Source organism: Cnephaeus nilssonii (genome assembly GCF_951640355.1).
Source record: "Cnephaeus nilssonii genome assembly, chromosome: 11".
NCBI classification, from domain to species: Eukaryota; Metazoa; Chordata; class Mammalia; order Chiroptera; family Vespertilionidae; genus Cnephaeus; species Cnephaeus nilssonii.
Window position 1 is genome coordinate 29,982,159 of NC_137082.1, and position 20,624 is coordinate 30,002,782.

Here is a 20,624-nt window from a genome sequence, read left to right on the forward strand (position 1 = left end):
CAATGGGATTTTTGTTCTTCAGGGTCCTGAGAACGCCCAATCCCTTAGACTACGGGCCAAGGTACAGTTCTGGCCAAGCTCCTACTTTTAGGAGGCAAGGGAACTGTGTGGTATTATAGTCCTAGTCCCCAAAGAGCTATCTACAGTGATGGCATTTTAGGCCTGAGAACAGTTGCCAAGAGAGTTTGAATGGAGAGGGCCGTCCTGCTCAGGTCAGAGAGAGGCCTTATGGAGTGGGGGAGTTCTGTTTGGGATACTTGACAAGGAGACACCAGCATCCTCTTTCTGATCATTCCCAGCCCCATGCACAGCTGAAAGCTTTCTCCCTTTTTTTCTGGAACTCAGGCCCCCGCTACTACATAACTGGGGTTCCCTCTTGTGAGGTACCAGCATAAATGCTTTATTGTCACCTTGGGCAGGTAGGGCTGCTCCATGTCCTGGGCGGGCATTAATGGCACATTGAGTTGTCTGGCAGAGCTGAGACAGTCCCTAGTGTCCCCTTTGTCCTCCTAAAGTCCCTCCCCCGTTTCGTGGCTGGGATAGGGTTCAAGTGGGTCATTCACAGGTTGCCCTTGGGGCCTTCATCTGTCCCGAAGGAAAGCCCGCCCCCAGCATGCTACCCACATTCCCTCATAAGTGCCTTCACCCTGTACACTTCTCATTAGCCTGCTACTGCCCTTTCTACAATTAACAGTCATACTGGGGTGGTCAGCACCTACCACCCCTGTCCCTCTTGTGTCAGCTTCCAGTCACTTTCCTGTGGTACCGGGCTGCTCTGCCCGCTCCCTGTGGGCTGAGCCCACCAATCAGTGCACTGCCCAGTCCCAGCCAACCCCCTTCCTCCATGCTGCCCCTCCACCATGGGCCTTGCCTGGCCTCTCCCTCCCAACTGCATCCACCCCCCACCCCCGGTTCTGGCCTGGATCCAGTCATCTGGAGCATTCTGCCTTCGGAGTCACGTGTTCCCTATGGGCGTGCCGATCAAGCCTCCTTGACCCCAGTCCTTGGCAGAGCCCTTCAGCCTTACAGTCAGTCTGGGCCTAATCCCAAAGCCAGAGGCTCTGGATGTTTCCCCACCCACCCTCCTGCGACCTCATCTCCCCGGGCAGGGGGGCGGGGTAAGGAGCGCTGACACCAGAACTAGGATGTTTGCGCGCCCCTGCCAGGTCCCTCGCGCCCCGGACCGAAGTGGGCGGGGCCGGACAGAACCTGGCTGGCACCACACCCCGCCCACCCCACCCCACCCGCGCCTTCAGTTGGAAAGAAAGTCAATGGAGGCTCGCACCGAGCGATTGGTGCTGACGTCGACGGCGGTGACCTTAATTTCGGTGTCGCCAAACTGCATGGCGGCACGGATCTCGCGGCGTCCGGGGGGCGCACCGGCGGCGTCCGGGCCGCCTTCAGCGGGCGCGGGCTCGAGCTCGAGGTTGAGCGCGCCACACTTGCGCACGCCCGGGTCGGTGATGAAGCGCGCGTCCTCGGCGGCGCAGCAGTACAGGTTGATGAGCACGCGCCGCTGGCCGGGGCGCGCCGGGCAGTAGCTGCGACGCACCTCCTCGCCCAGCGCCACCGACTGCTCCGCGGCCACGAAGCGCTCGAAAACGTCGGTGCACCAGCGGCGGCCGTCGCGGACCAGCAGCTTGTCCGGCGGGTGGCGCCCGTCCACGAAGCGGTTGAGCACGCCCACGCCGTAGGTGAGCGGTGAGCGGCGCACCCGCACCACCCCGGGCGCCTGCCCGAACAGCACGGCGCCCTTGAGGATGGTGAGGCCCACGTCGTGCGGGACCACCACGCGCAGGCCGCGGGGGCCCAGCGCCGCCTGCACCGCGTGCTGCAGCACCGCTGACTCGGCGAAGCCGCCCACCAGGAACAGCAGCTTCACCCCCTGCACCTCCGGCCGCGCCAGCAGCGCCTCTGCGGGATGGGGTGGAGGTGTGGGGGGAAGGAGGAGGAGGGAAGGGGAGAGGGACAGTTTGAGCTGCTGAGGCTGCCACTGCGCGGCCACTGGCACCTCCTCGCCACCTGCCTGGCAATTAGAAACTAGCCATTTCAACTGTAAAACGTTGCCCTATTTTGATGAAGAAAAACATTGAGCGCTTTCACTGAGGGCTCTGCCTCCCCAACAACACACCCCTCCCCCCACATGGAGGCCCTGAGGGAAGGATATGCACCTGATAAATGCCTACTGCGCACAAGACTTTGAGCTCTTTAGATACTTAGGCTCCTTTAAATCCCTGTGATAACAGTTTTGGGAACCCGATACTATCACCCCATTTTATAAATTAGAAAACTGAGGCACCAGAGGTTATTTAACTTGGCAAGACTAACACAATCCCTCCTAGCTCTTATTTCCCAACGCACTGACTCCTCCAGGGTTCCAGATGATTCTGGGTCTCATTCCAGTGTACGGATGTGTGGGGGTTTCCAGGCACTAACGGGGGCAGTTATGCCCGCATCTGGGTGTGTATGTGGGGGTAATGGAGGACCCAAGCTCCGGCGCTCACCTATGTGTTGGATGATCCCTCTGACTGTGGGCTGGAAGAGCTCGTTCATGGCCTCACAAGACATCCTGAGCATCCCCTGTGAGGACCACTTCACGAAGTTCACGCTGCGGGTGAAGGGGGTACAGGTCCGTATGTCAGGGTCCTGGGTACCCCTGTTGGCCCGAGCCTATGTGCCTGGGCACTGACTGCACCTTAGGTGTTATCCCAATCCCCACTCTCTCGGGGGCTTCAGCCGGGCCTGCTTCTGTTCCAGGCATGAAGTTCCGGAGAGGAGCCTCCCTAGCCTCCTAGCACGGTGTGTGTGTGTGTGTGTGTGTATGTGTGTGTGTGTGTGTGTGTGTGTAGGGGGAAAGAGGGGCGAGAAGATAGACGTTGGTGTGTGTGTGTGTGTGTGTGTGTGTGTGTGTAGGGGAAAGAGGGGAGAGAAGATAGACGTTGGTGTGTGTGTGTGTGTGTGTGTGTGTGTGTGTGTGTAGGGGGAAAGAGGTGTGTGTGTGTGTGTGTGTGTGTGTAGGGGAAAGAGGGGTGTGTGTGTGTGTGTGTGTAGGGGGAAGAGGGGAGAGAAGACAGACGTTGGTGTGTGTGTGTATGTGTGTGTGTGTGTGTGTGTGTGTGTGTGTAGGGGGAAAGAGGGGTGTGTGTGTGTGTGTGTGTGTGTGTAGGGGAAAGAGGGGTGTGTGTGTGTGTGTGTGTGTGTGTAGGGGGATGAGGGGAGAGAAGATAGATGTTGGCCCTTTTCCCGAGGCCCATGATTCCCTTGCTCCAGTTGGGGCCGCTTAGTCTAGCTGGGCTACTCCTGCGCCGCCCCTGCTGCAGGGCTGGCTAGGGCGGTGCGAGCTGTGCTTTAGGCTGACGCCCACTGCCCGCTGCGGCCTCCACCCTCCCTTACAGGGGCCTTCCCCATCCGCACACCCCGCCTGAGCCCATGGCCCCCAAGACACCTGCTCCTGCGCAGGGCCGTCTCCACGTTGTGGCCTCGCTGCTTGCGGTAGAAGTCGATGAAGGAGAAGGGCAGGGAGATGTTGAGCGCCCCCGCACGGTGAGGGCCTGCCGTGCGTTTGCGGGCTTCGAAGGCGATGGTCAGATCTACCCAGGCTGCTGGCCGTTGCCTTTTGAAGGTGGCAATGAAGTCCACGCCGAAGATACGACCCAGCAGCTGCTCGAAGGCTAGGTCTACGCCCACCGCGCCATAGGGGCCACCTGGGGTGGGGCAGGGGATGAAGGCACCGGTGCAGACACGGCGGCCAGAGGGCATTGGCGGCTGGGTATCAAGGGCTATTGGGTATCAAGGGCCTGGCTACTCACCCGACGCCTTGTAGAGCTCCTTGAGGGTGCCATGGGGCTGCTCCAGCTGGTGCACGGTCAGGTCCACCGTGCCGCCTCCGCAGTCTGCCACCACGTAGCGGTCTCCTGCAGCGGAGCGTGAGCACACTCTCGTGGCCTGCCTTGCACCCTCAGCCCTGCGCCTCCTCCCGACCAGCCTCCAGCCCTGCTCCAAGCAGGTCCTGAGTCCTGCTTGCAGGGGTGGCGATGTGGAGGTGTGAGAGGCTTCAGGTTCTTGAACCGAAGGCCACCGGGTAGGGGCACGAGGTATGTGTATGTGTGGGGTGCGGGGGAGGGGGGATGGTCCAGGGCTCTGCAACTCTGCAAGGAGCATGAGTTAGGGGCATGGTTGTGAGTGGGGTGAGGGTGCAGGTGGCTGTGAAGGGACTGCCAGGTTAGATACAGCGGATGTTGGCGGGAGGGGTTTTTAGGAGCTGGAGCCAACTTCCCGAATGTTCCCTTCCAGCCATCAGTGTATAGGGGCCTGGAGGGCCCAAGACATATCCCGCCATATCCCGGTCTCCCCACCTGCTTGCAACTCTGCCCACAGCTCTCCGACCCCCGACTCCACCAGGAACGTGCGGCTGTGGCGGGACCTTCGCAGCTGCTCGCGGGCTGGGGGTGGAGGGGGAGCCGGACAGTGAGGTTAGAAGGAGGTGTCTCAGCTCCCACACTCAATCCTCGTCCTCCCGCCAACGCCCTCCATCAGCACCTGGAGCAGCCAGCGCTCCTGAAACTCCTGCTCCACTCCTGAAGGGGAAGGGGGTGCTGACCCCCCAAGGGTCTGGAGGATTAACCTGACGGGATAATCTCCTGACAGCTGAGGGGAAGTATTTGGCTGCAGGACCAGGGCTCAGGCTGTGGGAAATCAGGGCTGGGAGGGTCTGAAGGAGCGGCGTGTGTGTGCAGGGCAGGTCTCGGGGGACCCAGGGAGCTCAGGGCTTGTACCTCGCCCTGTCACAATAAACGAGGCTGATTGACTGTAGCTGTCTCAGTGCCTGGTCCTGCAGCGGGAGCTGGGGGCTGATGTGGGGGGTGGAGGGGAGCAGCTGATGTGCCATGAGGGGAGGGGAGGATCCAGGGGTTGTTTAGGGGAACGCGCCTGAAGACCTCCCCTTGGCTCAGAGGGGGCTGACTTCCTCCTTTGTCAGTACCCAAGCACCCCTCCCCAGGCTAGGCTATCTCCTCAGACCCCAAACTCAGGGCGAGGCTGAGTCCTCCCTCCTCAGACAGTACTCCCCTAGGGCAAGGGGAAACCTCAGCCCTGGGATTGGGCTCCCCCGGTCACGGCTGTGCCTCCTCATTCCAACTGAACTCCAGGTGGGATATTTCTGCCCTCTCGTGGGCTTCTCCAGAGTGTATGTGTGTGTGTGTGTGGGGGGGGGGGGCTCTCCTTCATGCCGGACAAAGCTGAGCTCTGGTCTCAGTGGCCCTGGAGATGGCTCACCTTGCCGGAAGCTGGAGTCGATGGAGCGGCGCTCGCCCAGGCGCCCGCTGCCTGGGGCCCGGCAGCTCAGGTCCAGGAGCTGGTGCAGGCGCAGCTTGCGGCAGTAGACCGAGGCCGCCTCAGGCTCCAGGGCGATGAGCAGTTGCTCTGCAGTCTCTCTGGACACCAGGCCCGCCTGGAGATAGGTTGTGGGCAGGGCCAGGAGCACCGTGGGCTGTCACACCTAAGATGGCCCCAGGGCAGGCACCCAGGGCCTGTGGGGCTCCCATCTCCTCCCCATCACCCCCCACCCATGCTAGCCCTTCAGGCCCCTCCATGCTGCACAAATCTGGAGCTGCCCCGCAGTTGCCCTGTGGAGAACACCGTGGGGCTGCCCAGCAGGAAGAGACCCTAGACAGAGTGAAAACCCAGGGCACCGTGGGATCTGGCCCTCTGAGCTGCCCAGTGTGGCCTGGGCTGCAGCAAGGTCCCCTTCACCGGAGCAGGGCTGGCTGGCCAGCTGGGCACTGGCTGAAGGTGTTAGTGGGGACTCTAGCATAGTGTGTGTGTGGGGGGGTGGGGGGGTGGGGGTGCGGTAATGGGCAGACCATCAATCAAATGAGATGGTGGGGACCCCCTTTGGCTCACTGAGGCCTCCTCCTTCACCAGGCTGGTGGCACAGTGGCCACAGGCCTCCCCACTCCCAGGAGAACTTTGTTCCTGGGGAATCTCATGTAGGAGGAAGGACACGCCTAGTGAAATCCCAGGCACCAAGACAGGCCAGTTGCGGGAAGAAAACCATTTGGGAGCTGTTACTTCCTGCATCAGGCTGGGGGAATCCCTGTGGAAGGTCTTTTATGATTTTGTGGGATTCCCTGGATTCTGACAAGGTCGGGGGTGGGGAGGGGTAGGTATCCAGACTTCCTGCCAGGGCCAGCCCTTCCTGAGCTGGCAGCCAGGGAACGGTGTGGGAGGAAGCAGAGTGGGTAAACTGGCAGGAGGAGGGGCACTATGGCTGGGGGGAAGGGCGTGCTTGTTCTAGCTGGACACAGCCTTGCTTTCATTCTGGTCTTTGCAGGGGGATGCCCACTAGGCTTAGGGTTAGCTTCTTTCAGTGACAAGCATAGGCACCTGGGCGCATGCCTGACCCACTGGGGGCCCTGGTATCCTCCAAGGGGTCTACAGGCAGCCCCGAGACCCCTTCTGTAGGTCCTAGGGTGTCCTCCAAAGCCCCAGGGTCAGGACCGAGAAATGAGCCTTGCTCTGGAAGGCTGTTCCTTTCCCCCCGCCCCCCATCTCTACTAGAGAGGGGGTGCCTGAGCTCCACCCATCCTTTCCCCAGACCGTTGGGTATCTCTTACGGTAGGAAAACCAGCGAACTCTGGCCCAGACCACCTCCCTTCAGTTTCCTGCGCTCAGGAACATACAGTGGTTGGGGCTGTGGTGGTGGTGGATTCCTGAAAATACTGATGCTGGATAAAGTGGATGTTCTTAGTGCCCTGCCCCGCAACTGGGAGTGTGGCTGCTATTGGCTCACAGCTGCCCCCTTTTCTGGAGCTGCCCTCGGCCGAATGGGAACCACCTCACTTGGAGAGGATCCCCCTCTCCCCAGGAGCCAGTAACAAAAAACTGGCCCCCTTGCCTCACTGTGGCCAACACGGGGGTGCAGTTCTCCCTCCAGAGCGCTCCATGGGGTCAGGCTGAGGTCACACTCCAGTTGAGACCACATCTCTGCTCAGCTCTTTCTCCTGTCCTGCTCCCCCCCCCCCCCCCCTTTCTCCTGAGTGTCCTTCAATAGAACAATGCACAGTTCCCATCCTGGGCTCTGCTTTTAGGAAACCGGACTTAAGACACTGGCTAAGCTGGCCTGGGCAGTGCCTCTTGTCCCTCAGTCCTCTGTTCCTGCAGCCACCTCCCTCCCCCCGTGGCAACAAATGGCCAAAATGCCCAGCAAGTCACGGCTGGAGGTCTTCCCACAATGAATCTCTGGTCCCAGGGTGGTGGGGTGAGTGAGGGGATGTATGGGGCCCTCCCTGGGGCCCTCCCGAGCGACATCCACTGCTCTGCCGGCATGTCCTCACCAGGTAGGCAGCCTCCCGCATGAACTGCTTGGCGGGCTGTTTCCAGATGGCGGGCACCGTCAGCACCCAGCGCACAGTGTCCTTCTCCGGCAGCGATGGGCACTGCTCCCGCAGCTCCTGGAGCAGGAGGGGCAGTGAGATGAGCGGCTGGCTTGAGTGGGGTGTCTTCAGCCCTCTGTGGGAGCTGGAAGAACTAATCAAGCCTCAGGAAGAGCTTTCCAGCAGAGTTGGGAAAACCCCTCACACCAACCCCTCCACCAACACCTCTATGGCCCATGCAGGCTCTACCAGACAAGAAGGCAGGGGAGTGGAGAAGATGCCCTCTGACCTCTGACAGTGGCACGGGATGGGCTAAGGGGAAAGGGTGGGCCTGGGGATGGGGCCGCAGCGCACCTGGAGAGCATGCTCCTTGAAGAAGCGCAGGGCGTGGGCGAACACCTCCAGGGCAGGCATTTTCTTTCCATTGACCGCCTCCAGCTGGGTCTTCAAGGTGAGATCCTGGCAGGGACACAGGGCCACTCTGCAGAAGGCCATAGTTCTGCCCCATTTCCCGACGACCTCTCTCTTAAAATCACCCTGTTTCCTGGTGCTTATTCTCTTGGGCATCGTCCCACTCGCTCTATAATCTCCCTTTAGTTCTGTCCCCAGCCCCTCTTTAGCCCCGCCTCTCCTCTAACCCTATCCTCACCCTCAGCCGTGCCTTCATCCCTTTTTTACTTTCAAGCTCCTGTCCTCTTAGCCACCACACCCCGCCCTCCTCTTTGCCCACCCTCCATTGGGCCCGCCCCTTCCCCTCCTGACCCCGCTTCCCTGGCTGGAACTGGTCCTGAGCCGGAATGTGACTCACAGTGGCGCTGTGGATCTTCATCTTGAACTTCTCGAAGTAGAGCCAGTCCCGAGCCTCCTCAGGGTCTAGATCGTGGTAGTAATCACGGGCAGTGTAGCCAAAGCTGTGAAAGGCCCCCTCCGGGGTCAGCAGGAGGCAGGTGGGGGTCTTCTGGTGCGCCACGCCTGGGTCCCCGCCCTCCCATTTCCTGTAGAGACAGGGCTATCAGTGGGGTCAGCGGCAACCCTCACTTGGGGGGCGGGGAGGGTTGCATAATGGCTTTGGGGTGAGCTGTGTGACCTTGGCAGGCCACTTAGCCTCCCCTAGTCTCAGTCTTCCCTACTGTAAAATGGGAATAATAACAGTACCTGCCTCTTAGGGTTTTTGTGAAAATAAAGACGGTGCTTGGAATCCAGTTAAATCTCCATGAATGCTGCTCTTGGATCCTCCCTATTCATGGGGCTACAGGATGCACCCGGCATTCTGGGTTCCCTTCGTCATTTGACCTCGCCTCCCTGCACCCTTAACATGAAGCAGCAAGCCATCATCCATCCATCTGCCTGGGTCTGGCTTCCTGACGTGTCTCTCCAGCATTCCAACAGAGGCCTTCTCCAGCCAGCTAGTTCGCCTCGCTCAAGGCCGTCCTCCACAGCCAAGCTCCTTTAAGGCATTCACGACATTCCTATCTGACCCCAGCAATACCCCAGCTGATGCCACCTCTGCCAGGTCCCCCCAAACCTGAATGACATTCCAAACCTCCCTATTCACAGTCACAGGCAGACCTCCACCCAGAACTCCCTGCCCAGCTCTCTGACCTGGAAATCTTCCCTGATTTCCTGACTCCTCTAGGCCACGCTTGCCACTGTGGCCCTTTGGGGAAGGTACTGGGAATCCAGGTAGAAGAACAGTATGTGCAAACGCTTAGAGATGTGAAAGAACAGGAGAACTAGCTGTAGGTGAGCTCAAAATGCAGCAGGAGAAAAGACAGGAGTGTTAAGGTCAGCTAAAGAAGAACATCAGCCAAAACCGGTTTGGCTCAGTGGATAGAGCGTCGGCCTGCGGACTGAAAGGTCCCAGGTTCAATTCCGGTCAAGGGCATGTACCTTAGTTGCGGGCACATCCCCAGTAGGGGGTGTGCAAGAGGCAGCTGATCGATGATTCTCTCTCATCGATGTTTCTAACTCTCTATCCCTCTCTCTTCCTCTCTGTAAAAAAATCAATAAAATATATTAAAAAAAAATAAAAAAAGAAGAACATCAAATGCCCTGTCGGAATTCTCTCTTGCTGGGGGTTAGGTTGGGGAGTGAAGAGGCATGATCACAGTTGCCTTTAGAAAGGTCACAGGTGTCCATGTAGCAACAGCCTGGAGGGGAGGGAGGACGGAGAATAAAAACCATCCAGGTGAGAGAGGTGAGAGAGGGTGGTGGCCGTGGAGAGAAGTGGATGGTACTCCAGAGATATTAAGGAGACAGAAATGATGGGACTTGGTGGCTGGTAGGGGTGGGGAAGGCTTGGGAGGAGGCCAGGATGTCCCCCAGTGACTTCCTGTGACTGTCACCTCCACAGGACAGAGGCAGTGTCCCTTCGTGTGTCCTTGGCTCCAGCATGGGGCGCAGCGTGGCCTCAGCTGCTCTGTGCTGACCCGAGGGGGCTGTAAATGCTCAGAGCCTTTGTGGCTTCATGTGGATATGGGGGAGCAGAGAAAGGGGAACGACAGTCCAGGCTCATGAAGATCAAGTCCCTGTATCTGTGGGGCAGTGACCTTACTATTGGTCTCTCCATCCACCCTTCCATCCAGCCTCCGGGGCCCTGGGGATGCTCCTGATCCCCCATTTCAGTCTGGGTTGGGAGCTTTGGGGTCTTCTATAGCTCTACCTATTGGCTGCAGCCCCACTAAGATACACTCTAAGGATCAGGGTCTGCAGGTTTAAAGAAATGTTTTGTTCAAATAAACTCGACATCAGGATGGATTTTTTGACCATCTCTTTCATAACAACTGTGTGACTCGTGTCAACTCGGTTAGCCCTCTGATCCTTCATGTCCTTGTTTTCATTTGAGATGTTGGACATAGGAATCTGCTTCTAGGAATCTACTCCATAAAATCCCAGCACAAGTTTTCAAGGAAGGAGATTCCTTGCAGCATTTTTTGTAATAGTGAAAAATTAGAGGACCCCCCCCTCAAAAAAAAAAACAACACACAAAACACACACACACATAAAAAAAACTATCAGTAGAAGAATGTATAAATTTGGAAACATCCATACTATGGAATACTATGCAACTGTTAAAAGGAAAGTGGTAGCTTTATGTATTGACATGAAATGTGTACAAAAGAGTGTTGAAAGTTTAAAATAGGCAAATGGGGCCTGGCCAGTGAGCTCAGTTGGTTGGGCATCATCCCATGCACCGAAAGGTTGCCAGTTCAATTCTGGTCAGGGCACATGCCCAGGTTTCAGGTTCAATCCCAGTAGGGGGCGTGCAGGAGGCAGTCGATAAATGTTATGCTTTCATATTGATGTTTCTCTCTCCCTCTACCTTCCTCTCTCTCTAAAATCAATAAAGAATAAAAATAAAGAAGACAAATTGTATGATATCCCACTTTTATTTAAAACACACATACACACACACACATATATTCACACATATATGTGTGTGCATGTGTTTGTAAGCAAGCCCAGATATTTGTGTGCTTTCCTGTATGTTTGTTATACCTCAATAAAATGTTTTAGAATTAAAAACAGAGCCCAACGTTTCCTGCAGAGGGCAGGGAACTGCTCCAATGGAGGCTGGGGGCACAGGCCAAGGGCCATCCTCCAAACTTTCACCCCAGAGGGGAGCCCAGACTTGGGGTGGCAGGAGCTCTGAGGGTACCCCATGTCTCCTCAGTGACAGGACTTCTGGGACCAGGCCCAGCCCCTCTTCCCCCACCCAGTCTCACAGCCCAGTGGGCCTCACCGCATCATGTGGATGGCCTCAGGGTCACTGGCAAAGCTGAAGGCATAGCCACTGGAAGTGGTACCGAAGTCGATGGCCACCACCACAGAGAAGGAGGCCTGCTGGGGGGCCCGGGCCTCCGGCTTCTGCAAGTGCAAGACCTAGAGTTAGGGAGCAGCCCCAGGGCCAGGCTGGGTGTACATGGGAGCCCCGCCCTTTCCTGGCTGAGGTCCAGCCCATCCCTGGTTCACCTCCTCCCACCTGCCTGTCTGCCTGGGCTCCTCTCCCATCCCAGGCTCCAGGCTGGTCCCCGGAGATGCCAACTGCCTCTCAGGTAGCCCCGCGCAGCTTTTAGCTCAAGCTCCTGCTTTCCTGGCTTCTGGTTCTGCCCACCTTCTGTCTGCACAGCCTTAGCCCACCCCCATCTCACACCATGTCACAGCCCGGGTCCAGCTGGGAGCAATTACGCTGCTCCTGCAGCTTCACAGCACACGGGCCTGTGTGTATTTGACCCTGTTGATCTTTGCGGCCACAGTGACACAACCAGGCGGTCGGTTTGGTGGCAGAGGAGAGAGGCCCCGTGCACGTGCCCAGAGTGGCCCCTGCCTTCTCCTAGGCCTGGCTCCCTGAGTACAAAGGGGCCCCCAGGCTCGATAATTTGGGTGAGGCTGTCTGGGGTGACATGACCCAGCGGGCTTGGGGGAGGGTTACGTCCTGGATAGTTCAAGCTAGTAATTTCCAAACCATGTATTTTTTAGCAGCGTGTCTCCCCTTCCTCAGGTGGGGCTATACTAGACAGGAGGGGGGTGGGGTAACTCTGGGAGGGCCAGTGCAGACCCTGAAAAAACCATATGCTCAGAAATACGCCCGCCCCAGGCAGGTGAGCTGCAACAGCCCCTGGATGTCATCCTGGAGCGAGTATTTGGGTGTTAATACCGGGGCTCACCTCAATAGAATCGTTACCCCTTAAGTGCAAGGTCGCATAAGGTTAACCCTTCTGCAGAGAGCATGACTGGGGTGTGCTGAGGCAGGAGGCACGGTGGTACCCCCAGCCCTGCCCCGGCCCTGCCAGGTCCTGTTTTCTGGAGCACCGCCCCCCGCCCCCGTCGCGCCTCCACACCACTCGGGCCACCCACCACACAGATCCCCACGCCAGGCTTACTGGAGACTGCGAGGGTGTGAGGGGGGCAATGCCACAGCTTTCCTGGGTCCTTGGGGAGCCGGGTGGGCTGGGGATGGGGGACCGCTCTGGGCTGGAGCCTGCAAAGAGAGGGGAAGTCATTGTGGCACAATCAGGGTAGGGGGCTGGCAGCTGGGCCAAGGGCTCTCCCATCGGTCCTTGCTGGGCCAAGGCAAGGGTGCCCTGCTGAAGAAGGGGGATGGGTGGGAGGGGAGGAAGGACGAGACTGAGCAGAGACACCTGAGGCAGGAGCAGGCTGAGGGCTTATTATCGGTTAGAGGTGACCATCCCTGGAGGATGACCCATGCCTCACCTGGGGACTCCTCTTCTCCCCCGGCACCCCTCAGACACAGTGGGGGAGGGGAGAGACAGAGAAGCAGTGTGTGGGGGGTTAGACTGAGTACAGATACAGAAGAGCAGGAGGGGTGGGGTGGCTGAGCTCCTGCCTGGGGTGGGGTGGAAGGTGGAGAAACCATGAAAGGTGGGGAAGCTCCCCTCCCCCTAGAGTTCAGCCACAGGGTTCTCAGAACCTGAGAGAGCAATCCCCTTCTCCTTGTAAAGACCCGTTAAAAGATCTTGCCTGGGAAGTATTAACCCACCCGCCGTATTCACCAGACCTCGCTCCTTCAGATTACCACTTGTTTTGGCCGATGGCACACGCACTTTTTGAGCAGCACTTCAAAACGTACCAAGAAGTGGAAAATCGGGTCTCTAAATGGTTTGCCTCAAAACAAGAAAAGTTCTATTGGGACCGTAACCACAAATTACCTGAAAGATGGGGAAATGTGTAGCTAGCGATGGACATTACTTTGAATAAAGCACTTTTGATGTTTCTCTTGAAATTATCGTGCTTTCTTCGATTACAAAATCCATATTAACCGGTTAATAATGCGGATTAGCTGTTAACAGGTTAAAAATTCAGATTGACTATTAACCAGTTAATAGTGTGGATTTTGTAATCAAAGAAAACACGATAATTTCAAGAGAAACACCAAAAGTGCTTTATTCAAAGTAATGTCCATCGCTAGCTACACATTTCCCCATCTTTCAGGTAATTTGTGGATACCATCCCAATAGAACTTTTCTTGTTTTGAGGCAAACCATTCAGAGACCCGATTTTCTACTTCTTCGTACGTTTTGAAGTGCTGCTCAGAAAGTGTGTGTGCCATCGATCGGAACAAGTGGTAATCTGAAGGAGCAATACAACAGAATAGCATACATGTCAAATCGCATATATATCAACATATGTGTAACTCCATCTATTGAAAAAATCCGCATTATACACCGGTACCCCTAGTACTCCCCCCAAGGGCCAAAGACAGGCCCAGCTGGCTGCCTGTGAGGATCAAGGCAGGGCAGCAGCGCCCCAGCCCAGCCCTGAGCTGAGGAGTGTCCATAAAAACAGGAAGTGAATACCAAGTCATCCCCCCAACCCCCCCCCCAACAACACATACACATGGAGCCAGCATTGGGGGGCATGGGGCCCCATTGAGCCTCTCTCACAGGCCCAGGACTGAGCTGGACCTTCAGTGGAAGGAAGCAACACAGCCCCAGAAGGCAGCCCAAAGCCTGGCTTGGAGCTCAGGCAGCTCAGGGGTCTGTCTGCTGGACATCCCCCAGGCGTGGGCTGGTGGCCTGTCACCACACTCTGGGCTTTCCTAGGGCTCCTGTGAGGGGGACTGGGGCTGCCCCGAGATTCCGGCCTGGGGATGAGGGCATGATGGAGTCTGGCATAAAGAGCCATGGACAAAGCAAACTGTTCGGCTTCAGGCTGAGCCGGGGCCCAGGGCCTGTGCTCCCGCAGCGGCTGCCCTGGCAGCTCCCAGCCCTTCCGGCCTTGGGTACCCTGGGAACATATGTGAGGGGCAGGAAGTGAGGGGGACTCTAGAAAGTGCCTGGACAGGGCTGGGGTCTGTCTTGGGGTGCTGGAGAGGCAGGGACATTTTGGTCACAGCCTCAGGGCTCCCTTTCCTCAGGCGGCCAGCATGGGTTTAGGCCCTGCCACCAGCTCCAGCTTGAAGGGCCAAGGCGCTGTGTGGCCTGAGCCTGGGAAGGGAGGCAGGAAGGAAGGCCCAGCCCACCAGGTCTTTGTGAGTGGACTTCCTGAGGAGTGTCCCTCCTGCCTCCTGGCCTCCCGCCCCTGCACACACACACACACACACACACACACACACAGAATTCTGTGCACATAGACCTACTTGCAGATATACACAGTCTCATACAAGGCCCTGTGCACAGAGATCTGCCCACAGCAAACAGATAGACAGACAGACAGACAGATAGACACACACACACACACACACAAAACCAGGTCCTGTACACACACAAAACATGCACATGCATAGAGTCCTTTGCACACAGAACTTCTCTGTGCGCGCGCACACACACACACACACACACACACACACACACATGCGCGCGCGCAGGGTCCCATGAACAAATATGTCCTGTGTGCACACAGGAGTGAAGTGTGCACAAACCCTAGCTGCACACACATACTCCCTCAGGAACTTCTGGGAGAGGTACCCCTATCCAGACAAGGGCAAGTGGAGGGTGGGTGGGGGCAAAGGTGAGGGATTCTTACCAATGTACAGCCCCTGCAGGCCCAGCTCCGGGACAGCCAGCATCTTTGCAGGCCCTGAGGCTGTGAACAGGAACAGACATGCAAATGACATTTATTTGTTCCTTTGTTCCCTCATTGAATGCTTACTTGTTTTATTTATTTATTTTTGGCTGGAGTCTTTTGAAGCAAATACCAGACATCATGTTGTTTCACCTATAAATTCTTCAATATGTCTCTCCAACAGATAGACATTGCCACAGCACCATTATCATGTGTAACAAAATTAATTCCTTAATCTCATCTAATGCTCTGTCCACAGTTCCCAGCCTTTCTCAAAAAGGTCTTTTTTAACAGTTGCTTTGTTGGAATCAGGATGAAAATAAATGTTTTTGGTGCTCACTCTGTGCCAGGTGCTGGGGGACATCAGAGACAGCCCCGGAGAGACACTGTCTCTGCCCCAGGGGCCCACAACCCGGCGGGAACTGATTATAATCAGATAAACACCCACGTGGATTTGAGATTACAAATGATGCAGCCAAGGTCACAGCAGGTTACAAGCGCGGCAGGGAGGAGAGCATGGTAAGGCTGGAGAGAGGGGCTGGCCTGGCCCGGCCCTGCAGGCAGGCCCTCTTGGACCCTATTTTAGATCTGGTTTTACATGAAGGGCAACAGCAAATCTTGAAAGTTTTTAAAAATATATATTTTATTGATTTTTTACAGAGAGGAAGGGAGAGGGATAGAGAGCTAGAAACATCGATGAGAGAGAAACATCGACCAGCTGCCTCCTGCACACCCTCTACTGGGGATGTGCCTGCAACCAAGGCACATGCCCTTGACTGGAATCGAACCTGGGACCCTTCAGTCCGCAGGCCAACGCTCTATCCATTGAGCCAAACCAGTTTTGGCTTGAAAGTTTTTTTTTTTTTTAATATATTTTTATTGATTTCAGAGAGGAAAGGAGAGGGAGAGAGAGATAGAGACATCAATGATGAGAGAGAATCATCGATCGGCAGCCTCCTGCAGGTCCCACACTGGGGATTGAGCTCACAACCTGGGCATATGCCCCAACCGGGGCTCAGCCGTGACCTCCTGGTTCATAGGTTGATGCTCAACCACTGAGCTACCCCGGTGGGGCAGTCTTGAAAGTTTTGAAGCGGCAGAGTGGAGGTGGGGCAGGACCGGATTTGCGTTTTTAAAAGTTCCCCTGGCTGTATGGGGGTGTGGACTGCAGCGGGACAGTATGGAAGCAGAAGCACAATCAGGGCTCCAGGCGACTGATGATGCTCCTGGCCGTGTGTCTTGAGACAGAAGCGGATACAATTAAGTTAGAGGTTAAAACCAACAGGGCTGATGGAGGATGGCAGGATCAGATATGGGGATTAAGAAGAAGTTGTCAGGGATGACAGTATCTGGCTCAAACTGGCAGAGGGGTGGTCAGATGGAGAACAGCGGAGAAGGGCAAGCTCCCCTGACCCTTACCCTACCCACAGACACAGGCTCACAGGGCGCAAGGGGCAGTGTTCTGGGTGGAGTTCAGGAACTGCTGAGGGAGCAGACCAAGGAGCCAGAGGATATGTGATCTAGAGCTCAGGGAGAAGCTGAGGTGGAGATGGGTGTCTGGGGGTCACTGGCAGAAAGCAGAGTGGGGGAAGGGAAGGGAAAGGACCCTTCCATAAAGGCTGACTCCAGGAAGGTGGGCTGGCCCAGGAGACCTAGGTGCCTGCTGTGGTTTCATGGCATCTCAGTTGTTAGACTGGAAACACCTGTTTGAACGGCCCAGGGCTGCATTTTGGTGGAAGGACGAGAAGCGGTGGGAGCCAGGTAGGCCTAGGTGAGGGGAGAGCAGAGGGTAGGCGAATGGAGCTCGCACTTCCAGGAAGATGGCTGAGATCAGGAGCTGATGTATGCGCAGTATCCGGAGGAGCATAAAGCTCAAGGGGAGCTGCCCAGAGCCCACTCCCTCTCTGTAGCCAAGAAGTTTTGCTAATAGAACACCAACAGACACAGGTGGGCACTGTCATACCCACTCCTCTCCCCCGCCCACATACACACATGCATCCTTGCTAATGCACAGTTCACACAACTCAGCCCCGTCATGCATAGACATGCAGACATGTCCAGGATACTCCCACATGGCCAGCACCATGGAGATTTCCAGATACACTCAATCCTGCTCTCATTGGAGGTGCAAAGTTGGATGTCCAGGAATCAGAATCAGGGGGAAAGACAGGGGCGGGTCACGGGTGTTCCTAGAGCAGCTGGGTGATGCCGAGAAAAGGAAAGCAAATAGACAGGGTGGGTACAGGCTTTGAGAGCCAGGGACAGGAGCCCAGTTCAGGGTGATGGAGTGGCATGCTGGAGCTGATTCCCACCAGCTGGCAAAAGCAGATTCTCTACATCGCTTCCCAATTCCACACTCATTGACATCACATTGGCAGCTTGAAATCGGCCATGGTGGGAGCATTTACACCACAGAAATTGGCAAACACTACAAATCAGGGTTTTCTCCCTTTTGTAGTGTTGACTGTAAAACATTTACCAGCACACATTGGATCTAGGCCACAAAGGAGAAGCTGGCAGCCCCATTTGTACATTGTTTCAATTCTTCAGCAAAAACCTATTGAGCATTTCTTTGTGCCAGGTTCTGAGCTAAGTGCCGGAGAAACACTTCGTTGAATGAATGAATGGATTTTCTGGACCAAGGCTATTGTATCTGGAGGAGAAATAATCTAGAGCCACCAGGAAAAAAGAGTCAGGGGTCGTCACTCTAAGCTGGTTTCCACATCCAAATTGAGTGCCTATAATCTCCCCAGCTGTCTGAAGCTGGTCCAGTTACCTCTCATTTCTGAGTGTGTGATTCACTGAGTGCCTTACACTGGGGTCTCAGGGCTGGCAAGGACCTATTATGGCACCTGGGTGGAGTGTATCCTGGTTGCCTCTCTGTGCCCTGGTGCCTTTACTGCAAAATGGGTCGCATAGGGGGCTTGTGACGATCAAGTTCAGATAAAAAAAAGGTGGTGGTTGAGCTCTGTCCAGTTTGGATCAGTGGATAGAGCGTTGGCCTGGGGACTGAAGGGTCCCGTTTTCAATTCCAGTCAAGGGCGGTTTGATCCCCAGTGGGGAACGTGCAGGAGGCAGCCAATCAATGATTCTCATTGATGTTTCTCTCTCTCTCTCTCTCACCCTTCCTCTCTGAAATCAATAAAAATATGTCTTTTAAAAAATAGGTGGTTGACAAAAGGCAGGGAGTTGGACAGATGTGAGTAGTATTCTTTCCCTTCAGGATGTGGATTCTGAATTTCTCTTCATAGAAGATTTTGGTCTTACTGAGAGTTTATTGTAGTCATTCTTCATTCTTTAGGGAGGGAGGGAAGACCGGAATCAATTTGTATTAAAGAAGGAGGATTCGGCCAGCTGGCATGGCTCAGTGGTTGAGCGTTGACCTATGAACCAGGAGGTCCCGGTTCGATTCTCAGTCAGGGCACGTGCCTGGATTGTGGGCTCGATCCCCCAGTGTGGGGCATGCAGGAGGCAGCTGATCAATGATTCTCTCTCATCGTTGATGTTTCTATCTCTCTCTTCCTCTCCCTTCCTCTATGAAATCAATAAAAAATATTTAAAAAAAGGAGGATCCTGCTGATTCCTTGAGAGGTGGAGGTGGAGGGGGTGGCAGCACCATCTGTCTTCAGGACATGCCCCCCCCCCCTGCCCCATCATGCACACACACTCAGAAAGATTTAAGGAGAATGATGAACATGGGGCTCAGGACAACCTCAACTCCCAAAGCTGTATGTCTGGGCAGAGTCCCTGGCTGGAAATGGGGGCGAGGAAGACGCTGTCCCAGGGGCCTGTTAATTTCAGACTACCACTGCTTGGGTTTAAGAATCATTGGGTGCGGCAGTTTGATTTACACAGAAAGAAACTTCATTTCCTGACTACAAGCACAGGCTAAACTCTGGCCCCAACCTGACGCCTACCCTACCCACAGACACAGATCCTTAACCCTGCCCCTGGACTGACCCATCCTTGCCCATGGACTGACGACCCCTAGCCCTTGACCTCATATCGACCTCTAATCTCCAGCTTCACCATGACTTCTGGCACTGACTTCTACCCAATTGACATGATCAATCAGTCGTTGGGGACAAGGACAGGGTGTGGCTGAGTAGGGACTTGAAACTGGAGACTCCCATCCTAGAGTGTCTCCCCAAATCACAAGGCCTAGGACTTCTTGCCTGATGGAGAGAATTCTCCAAGGATCTATTCCTGGGGTGAGGGTGCCAAGGCTGAGTACCTATGGCTCCCAGAGCGCTGGGGACACGTCATGTTGCCGGATTTCAGGGCTCCACATGTACCTGTCCTCGGCCCGTGAGGACAAAGAGCCCACCCAGATCTGTGCAGGTCCCCTCTCTCTCCCACGTATTTCCAGCTTCTCCCACCCACTGCTCTCTCTCAGCACCTGCCAGCCCTTTGATGGCACAGGACTGGACTCCCAGCAGGCAGAGGCCACAGGCATTTCTCTCAAGCCAGAGGGACCAGTGGGAGGCTGCCTCCTTCTGCGCTGGGGCAGGGGTGACAGAAATGGCCCCTCCCGTCCTTCCCTGCATCCTGCCCCACCCAGTAGGTCCTCATCATGGGAGCAGCCAGTTCACAAACAACCTCTGTCCCACAGAGCCCGGGCCCTGAAGCCCCTCCCATCCTCGGCCCACCGGTCCCCCCATCACCGCCCTTACCTTCTGGGGCAACTGGCTGCCTTTGCTCTCACAGGGGGTCCATATTTTAGCGCTCCCTCCCCCCCAGGGTCTCCCCCACACAAGCCTGCTTCACCGACAGGCCCCGCCGGCCTGCAGGGAGCCCAGACCCACCCCACCTGGACCCGGAAGCCGGCCTCACCGAGGAAAACCAGAGTTCCCTGCGCAGGAGGCCAGTCCGCAGGCTGGAACTCTGGCTCCCCGGCCACCCCGCCAGTCTAGAACTTCGGGGACCACGGGTCCGGACTACCGCCCCTCCCTTCCAAGACGCCCCCCAAACACACACACACACACACACACACACACACACACACACACACACACACCCCAGGTGTCTACCTCAGGTCTGGGCACCCTGCCTTCCACAAACTGGCCCCTCGAGCAGCCCCCCAGCCTCCCCCCCCCACCCCCATCCCACAGCAAGGAGTCTGTCGGCCCCTCACTCTGCGGAGCGTGGGGGGTCCCATCGCCTGGAGGGGCGCCCACAGCCACAGTCCCGCTGGAGAGAGGGCCTCGCGATCTGTCCCCAACCCCGCGCCCCGGGCGCAGGAAGCCTGTGGCGGGGTCTCGGCCGACAGCCCCGGACGGGACAGCCCGGGGTGGAGCGCTGCCCCCTGCGCCTCTCTCCTCCCGGCGAGCCCCCCGCCCCGGGACTCACCTCGGCCCTCCGACAGCGCGATGTGCCCGCCGCCTCGACCGCGGCCCCACAGCCCGTGGCAGCGCCCTGCGCGGCGGCCGCAGCCCTCGACGTGCCCGTCCCTTCGCCGCCCGCCCGCGCCCCGCGCCGCCCACCCCGCCCGCCGCCCCCTCCCCCAGGCCGGATGGCCGCGCGGCTGCGCCGCCGGGTGGGCCCCGCGCTCTCAGCCCAGATGTGCGAGGCCGGGGCGGGGCCTGCCTGCGCGGGGCCTCCGCCGAGGGGCCCAGCCTGGCCCGGCGTCCAGGGCCCCTCCCTGAGCCGCTCCAGCGCCTGGCGGCCGGCTCCCCAGCAGCCCGGGGGGTGGGGTGGGGTGGGGGGGCAGGGTGAGGAGGGGCGGGG

At 57.0% G+C, this 20,624-nt stretch overlaps 1 protein-coding gene across 1 annotated transcript; it reads right to left on the reverse strand.

The window, feature by feature from the left end:
• Positions 1–124: 124 nt before the first annotated feature.
• On the reverse strand, positions 125–20,371 carry HSPA12B (heat shock protein family A (Hsp70) member 12B). Its single transcript, XM_079783360.1, has 13 exons — positions 20,247–20,371; positions 14,859–14,918; positions 12,257–12,354; positions 11,116–11,240; positions 8,182–8,368; positions 7,728–7,832; positions 7,335–7,451; positions 5,275–5,449; positions 4,356–4,442; positions 3,810–3,914; positions 3,446–3,704; positions 2,505–2,608; positions 125–1,914 (listed from the first exon to the last, which is right to left on the reverse strand). Exons 2-13 carry the CDS (start codon positions 14,899–14,901, stop codon positions 1,253–1,255), a joined length of 2,067 nt encoding a protein of 688 aa, XP_079639486.1. The 5' UTR covers positions 14,902–14,918; positions 20,247–20,371; the 3' UTR covers positions 125–1,252.
• Positions 20,372–20,624: the final 253 nt, after the last annotated feature.